At 41.4% G+C, this 7,782-nt stretch overlaps 1 protein-coding gene across 1 annotated transcript; it reads right to left on the bottom strand.

Annotated features, from left to right (window-relative positions):
• Positions 1-2,654: 2,654 nt before the first annotated feature.
• LOC124115539 (protein let-653-like) lies at positions 2,655-5,870 on the bottom strand. The gene is made up of 3 exons (XM_046476569.2): positions 5,388-5,870; positions 4,985-5,158; positions 2,655-3,352 (listed from the first exon to the last, which is right to left on the bottom strand). Exons 1-3 carry the CDS (start codon positions 5,797-5,799, stop codon positions 3,153-3,155), a joined length of 786 nt encoding a protein of 261 aa, XP_046332525.2. The 5' UTR covers positions 5,800-5,870; the 3' UTR covers positions 2,655-3,152.
• Between the last annotated feature and the right edge of the window lie 1,912 nt (positions 5,871-7,782).

Genomic DNA, 7,782 nt, shown 5'->3' with positions numbered 1-7,782 from the left:
ATCTTTCTGATCACGGTCCCCCATTAAGCTATTGCTCCCCACCCCGCGGAACTTCGCCTTATTTATGATCTGTGTGCTGTACAGAGGACCATTTGGTATCAATATATACACCCATAAGAGTACCACGTCGGACTTCAAAACACTGAATTTAAAAAAAATAATTCTGAAAATGCTTGATATGCCATATGTTCTAAAAAATGTGTCTGTCCAACCAAAATGGCAGGATCAAGTTTCCCGAAGTGTTGCCAGAAAATAGATGTAAAATTAAATATAGCGTCTTCGGCCTTATTTAGCGGCGGTGGGGTAGCCTTGTGGTTAAAGTGTTGGCTCGACAAGCCAACGACCTGGCTTCGAATCCTCACATGGGTACAATGTGTGAAGCCATTTCTGGTGTCCCCTGCTGTGACATTGCTGGAATATTTCTAAAAGCGGCGTAAAAACATACTCACTCACACTCCTTAACGAGTGACCGAGAAAGTGTCGTTGATAGGCATTACACGTTTGTTAATGTTTCACGTGGCTGCTGTGTCGATGACGAAAACATAGCTGAGCTACTTCATTGTTCCCGCGTGATGTCATAGCAGAAACGACCGCCTCCGTGGTCTAGTGGTAGAGCGTCCGCCCGCCTGGAGAGCGGAAGGTCCAGGGTTCAATCCCCGGCCGCGTCATACCAAAAGACGTTAAAAGATGGTACTTGTTGTTACCCTATCTGGCGCTCGGCATTAAGGGGTTAAAGCAAGGATTGGTCGGCTCGGAGTCAGTATACTGTGTCTGAGTGGGGTATTCATGTTAAACTGCGACATGGTATCTCAGTGAGCTAGCCCTATCAATCGGCATCAGTCCGGTCTAGTACAAGCAGCCACACACACACACACACGTGAATGTACGTCGCTATATAAGTGCAATAATCTTCGACGCGACGTTAAACCCAATTTCACCTCACCTCACCTTATCGCAGACACATACAACGGATATATTATTTAGGTGTTTTGAACAGTTTCAACCAGGGGACAATGAGACTTATGTCAAAAACAGATCACTAAACTATTGACTCAAGACATAATCGTTCATACAAATATTAGGACATTCGATTACGAGTTCTGTGAAGGAGAACTACACATAATTAACTGTTGGCCCGAAGTCAAGGTCCATCACTCAACGGCATACATGTTTCAGATGGGGCGGTGACGGTGTAAATATCCAGATACAGACATTGTAATGTGTGTATTGTGTAATGAGACAGAACCAAAGTCGGGTTTATTAAGGAAGTCATCGACCGATACCTAAAGGCTGGAAGGTCTAAAGAACACGTGACATAAATACTTGACATCATTCCTTTCTGCACACATCGTCATCGTTAGAACTACCAATTAGAACGTATGGGTAGACACATAACCGTAACGCTAAAAATTGCCCGATAATGAAAATAAAAGCAACAAAACGACACTTTCTATAGCCACACCGCTAAAAGCAGAGACGATTGTACGATTCCTTATGTATCGTGAGCATGTGTGTATGAATCACTATCAAATAGCGATGATAGGTGTTCGCGTAATGGCGAGCGTAACGGTGGCACCTGTCACAAACACATGCAAAGGCAAGTCAATTGACAACCTGAAAACAACACAGGAACATAAGGTAGTCAAAATAGGGTATTGCCTCGAAAATAGTTTTGTCACTCATGAGTCAAATTTGGAAATTTACTCCACATGTCTACCATTAAACCTTTTGAAGGCTTTACTGTGAGGCCTTGAAATGTTGTATCCTTGATCAGATTCGTATGACGCTCTTTGAAATCTTCGTTAAAAGAGCATGCTCGATTGTACCTCATGTTGTGAAATGTAGACATCAAAGTCAGGAGCATCGTTTTGTGCCTGAGTAGCGCCTGGAATGAGCGTTGATTACCATTTACTACCAAGTCTTACTGAGACTGTCAATTTCCCCGAGCCTAGCCGACCTTCTGTTAAGTCATTGTCATTAGTAAGCATATTAATATCGTTTAATGGTCGCCTGATTCAATAATGATAATCAACAACCTACAAACCCATTGCATTTGTACCTCTTCCGTTACTTTGACGGGGCGGTCGGGTAGCCTAGTGGTTAAAGCGTTCGCTCGTCACGCCGAAGACCCGGTTTTGATTCCCGACATGGGTACAAAGTGTGAAGCCCATTTCTCGTGTCCCCCGCCGTGATATTGCTGGAATATTGCTAAAAGCGGCGTAAAACCATACTCACTGACTCACTCGTTACATTTTGATGTTTTGTACTTGTGCTAATGTATTACTACGCCCACGTAACTTACCGGTGAGGTGACAATACTAATCTTATGCTGTCACTTAAACATATTAGTTGTACCCTAACTATTTCAAACTATCGTACTTTGTACATGCATTGTATCTCTCGTTGCTGTGGCCTATTTCTTTTCGCGGAGGTTTAATGTCCGACTAAAGGGATGTTCGGGTTATGAAGCAGGACCTGGTTGCTTATCATCATATGCAGACGGCTTGCTTGTGGATTAAATGGCCAAGTCTGCACTATTTAAAGGTCGACCTGCAGCTTAAAACAACATTTACTCACGTATGCACTAGTGAGTGAGTGAGTATGGTTTTACGCCGCTTTTAGCAATATTCCAGCAATATCACGGTGGGGGACACCACAAAAGGGCTTCACACATTGTACCCATGTCGGGAATCGAACCCGGGTCTTTAACCACTAGGCTACCCGACCGCCCCACGTATGCACTACGGGGGCATAATGTTAATGTAATTTAAACAAGCTGGTGCACATATTAAGTCACATGATACACAGGTAGCAAGTAACATTGTATTCCATTGTACTCCACTGTATGCCAGTGTATCCAATTGTATTCCTGTTTATTCCATTGTATGCCTGTGTATTCCATTGTTTGCCTGTGTATTCCAATGTATTCCTGTTTATTCCATTGTATTCCCGATTATTCCATTGTATTCCTACTTATTCCACTGCATTCCGACGTATTTTATTGTATTCCTGTTTATTCCATGGTATTCCCGTGTATTCCATTGTATTCCTGTTGATTCAATTGTATTCCTGTTTATTCCATTGTATTCCCGTGTATTCCACTGTATTCGATTGTATTCCTGTTTATTCCATTGCACATGGAACCAAGACTATTATATTTCGCAGATGTAATGCATGATTTGAGTGCAGGCAACATCCTTCCATTCACCGGACGGTATGATCATGGAGATACACTTGGCGTCTTGGTGAGGTTCAGACGGCGCCCAGGGTGGGTTCACGACCGGAGTTCCGTCAGACCACGTCGCTGTTAAGGCATCCACCATGTAGGCACCGATGTAGAACTCAGATATACCTGCAGGTAGAATTTGACGGAACTTTTATTCTTATGATATGAACGCCAATGGAGAGCACTGAGAATAGTAATCACATATTATACCCATTGGGGAATCGAAGCTAATGTTTAACCACTTTGCCTAATAGTCCAGTGTAATAAACAACAATTTAAACATCCTTATGTTATAGTTACAAGAACATACAAACATAAAAACACGTGTAAATTGAAAGTAAATATCATAATATAATCAGTATATTATTAATTTTATAACTAATAAGAAGTGTTTTATTTGTACAAAGGCCACTGGCCCATATACAATACATATATTTGAGGTGAGGTGAGGTGAAATGGGGTTTAACGTCGCGTCCAAGATTTTTGCACTTATATAGCGACGTGCATGCACGTGTATGTGTGTGTGGCTGCTTGTACTAGTCCGGACTGATGCCGATTTATAGTGCTACCATGCCGCAGTTAAACATGAATACCCCACTCAGACACAGTTTACTGACTCCGAGCCGACCAGTCCTTGTTTTAGCCCCTTAATGCCGAGCGCCAGACAGGGTAACAACAAGTACCATCTTTTAACGTCTTTTGGTATGACGCGGCTGGGGATCGATCCCCGGACCTTCTGCTCTCCGGGCGGACACTCTACCATTAGACCACGGAGGCGGTATATATATTTGAAGTAGCCTGGTACCCGTAAAAGGTACAGTTTTACAGTTTTACAGGCTCTACATAAGTACGTCTTCTTTCATAGCTGTAATATAGTACTCCTGGTAATTCGTTATAAATGGATGACAGCAGCATTAATATTTATACGTATTTGGGTTATGACAAAAAGTTGCTGGTAAGTAGAGTTGTTTAATACCATAATTAGGGCAAGCCGTAAATGTATATCAATATCAGCCTTATATCGTTTACCTTAAGGCTTAGTAACCAGCCTCTAAGCCTTATCATAACATTTCGGTGTTATATTTCAGCAGTAGGAGAAAGGTGTTTTTCAGGTTCAAGGAGACTTTAAAAATTTGTAGACAGGATACACCTAGAACAAGCCAGGAATGTGCTATTCCGCGTTTGAAAGAACATAATTTACCAAAACATGTCATGACTTCAAGACAAATAAGACACACACTACTGGTCTTATGGCTTTAAGACAAACAAGACACATACTACTGGTCTAATGACTTCAAGACAAACAGGACACACATACTACTGGTCTAATGACTTCAAGACACACACGACAAGTCTAATGACTTCAAGACAAATAAGACACACATGACAAGTCTAATGACTTCAAGACAAACAAGACACATATGACTAGTCTAATGACTTCAAGACAAACAAGACACATGTTACTTGTCTATTGACTTCAAGACAAACAAGACACATTATTGGCGTACTGGCTTCAAGACAAACAAGACACATTATTGGCGTACTGGCTTCACGACAAACAAGACACATTATTGGCGTACTGGCTTCAAGACAATCAAGACACATGTTACTTGTCTATTGACTTCAAGACAAACAAGACACATTATTGGCGTACTGGCTTCAAGACAAACAAGACACATTATTGGCGTACTGGCTTCAAGACAAACAAGACACATTATTGGCGTACTGGCTTCAAGGCAGGTCTGTAAGTGTGTTTACCCGTATTACTCAGGTACTCCGTGATGAAGGTCCGCCTGGCCGCAGTTTTCAGGTAAATCAGATGACCATTTTGGCCCGCACACAACCGTTGAGCATCCTTCCCATTTGTCACCGGGCTGCTAGCTTTGAAAGTCAAATGGAGACTTGGGACGTAGGTAAACCCGGTAGATAACACTGCAACGCACAGATGTATTTGTAGTCATACTGAAACTGTACTCAATAGGCCACGAAACATATACAAACACATTTCGCTTTATGTTTTTTAGCAAGCAGTCATGGCATCAAAATCAATCGAGCTTAAAATAGTTTCTGCTTGGGAACTCATATGCATATTTATCGGAGATTGACACCAAGTTTATCGATAACACTATCCACTATGAGAAAAACATATCTCACGTCTTACCCACGGCCGTAGCCTCGGCTGTAGTAGTAGATGCAGTTGTCGCAGACATTGTTGTTGTTTCCGTTGTAATAGTAGTCGTAGGAGTGGATGTTGTTGCTGTAGTTTCCGTTGTGACCACCTCCTGCGTGGAGGTCTCTTCTTCTGTAGTAGTTATAGTTGTTTCCGCTGCAGTTTCTGTTGTAATTTCAGATGCTGCTGTCGCAGATGACATCATTGTCTTCTTCTTGGCTACCCACGCAGACACGTAATGCACGTGCCCGGGTGCGGCTTGGGAGTCGGACGACGTGTACACCCGCATCTTGTTCAGACAGCAGACCATGCTGGGCTTGTACACGAACACGCTGTTACACAGCTTCTCGCTGGAGCATTCCTTTAGACACTCCGTCAGGGTAGTGACGTCATGGCATGACATCACATGTGACGTCACAGTGCGGTCATCTAATTCGTAATCGCGTTTCCATTCAAATTCTTCTATGCAAACAACGGTGATCCTGCAAGATATTGGATGAATCAGTGAGTGAAGGAAAATTCTACCATGAATTTGGAATTTACTCGATTCTGATTGGTCAATCAGAGGCTATTAAATCACAATAAACCCCCTCTGATTGAAACAGCTGGTTTGACGGCCGCATCACCGCGGAAGCTAATATTCATAGAATAGTACTATTTTCAGTCATTGTCGGTAGGCATATTTAAATCATTATGTCTACAATTACAGGTTACAAAATGAACAGATGCGGTTACTACAATATTCAAAGGATGTGTGGCAATACATTTCGTGCAGAAAAACACGACAGAAATCAACAAAGGGAATGTATTTACGTTTTGGAGACAACATAGAGCTTGGAATTTTGGCGCTTTTCTATATACCACTGTGACGTCATATTTTGTGTGTCACAATGAGAAATATGACGTCATAATTGTGACGTGCGATGTAGAGCGAAAGCCTTGCAAAGCTTGCTTTGTTTTCTTTAGGGATTCCCACCTCATGTTAGCTTACCAAGTTGCCGTGCTTATATGCTGTGTGGAGTGAAGTATTACGGTGTAAACAAACTGCTTGAGTATATACAGCACCATATTTTGTTCGGTGATTCCGTAATTCAGATCGATAACCCACTCAAAACTCTAAACTCAACCCATGCCGCTTCACTCAGTATATTTGCTAACACCAAAGAGTTCGCGTTTTATTTACTCATGGTAGAAATTTAACCGCGCTAAATTTAACATTTGAAACCTCACGCTGTGCGTTCGGTTCCAAATTCAATTTAGCGAGGTTAAATCTACAGGTAATCTAGCTCTACATTGAAAACACAGTAAGTTTTATCTCCTAAGTAAATGATGAATCAGCAGATTGTCTAAATAAGGTACAGCTCTGTTCCGCTCCATGACAATTTGAAGGAATATATGAATTATGTGTGGTCTCGTTGTTTCCAAAAAAGGACAACGTAAGACATATTTTGACCCACAGGATCTGCATAATTTCGAAAATACTCGATTTTGATTGGTCAATCCTAGGTATCAAATTACAATAAACCCCCTCTGGCTGAAACAGCCGATGTGACGGCCGCATTACCGTGGAAGCTAATACTTTCAGAATAGTATTTTTTTACAGTCTTTGTCTATCGGCATTTTAAATAATAATGTACAAGTATAGGCTACAAAATGCAAAGTTGCGGTTACTAAAATATTCAAAATTCGACTTTGGAACTGTATTTACACCATGGTACAGACATGTACATTTATAGGGGTAAATACGCGAGTGTGTTTGGGGATGATAAATATCCTGTATCAGGAGTAAACATTGTATTTAGCGTGCCTCTTCCTATCTCTCATAAACATCACCTAAACATTGCAAGTTTTCCTGGAATGTTTGCATTAAGATAAATTACTTCAGAAGGTAAGTGATGTGTCAGTCGGACAGTGGCAACAGTCATTATAGTCCCAAATAAACCTGTTTCGTAGACAGGGTGTGACTTCATATAGGTAAAACAACAATTGCCTACACAAATTGTTTCTACTTGCCTTTCGCGGTACCCCATCGGTCTGCCCGCTAGAGTTACTGCCCTTTATGAAAGGGAAGCTACTCTAACTAGTCTGTGAGACGTTACGTTTGTTTAGAGTCTGCCCAGGCTGTGCTGGCATAACATTACTAAGTGCAATCAGATGTACACACAGCGACAAAGGGGAACAAGGTAAAAATTAGGACATATTGCGACCAAATCCAACTGTTTTCATTTCAGAAAAGGTTCCATGCCACAGGGGTCTACAAGCACAGATATGTAAACTGATCCTGCTTGGCTAATGTCCTCGTTAGACTAAATTATTTCGCGATTTATCTATCCAAACTTGCCAAAACTTATTATATAAAATTCTTCTTGACTATTCTTTTGATAAT

Source organism: Haliotis rufescens, unplaced genomic scaffold (genome assembly GCF_023055435.1).
Source record: "Haliotis rufescens isolate VD_foot unplaced genomic scaffold, xgHalRufe1.0.p SCAF_4, whole genome shotgun sequence".
In the NCBI taxonomy this organism is placed as follows: Eukaryota; Metazoa; Mollusca; class Gastropoda; order Lepetellida; family Haliotidae; genus Haliotis; species Haliotis rufescens.
Note: the sequence above shows the minus strand (reverse complement) of the source record. Positions and strands in the feature narration are given on the sequence as shown.

Coding starts and splice junctions, on each gene's coding strand:
- LOC124115539 (XM_046476569.2), bottom strand. CDS start 5,799: ATGTCATGCCATGACGTCACTACCCTGACGGAGTGTCTAAAGGAATGC. Junction 5,159..5,387: donor AGCCGAGGCTACGGCCGTGG/GTAAGACGTGAG, acceptor TGTGCGTTGCAG/TGTTATCTACCGGGTTTACC. Junction 3,353..4,984: donor GGAGTACCTGAGTAATACGG/GTAAACACACTT, acceptor TTCTACCTGCAG/GTATATCTGAGTTCTACATC.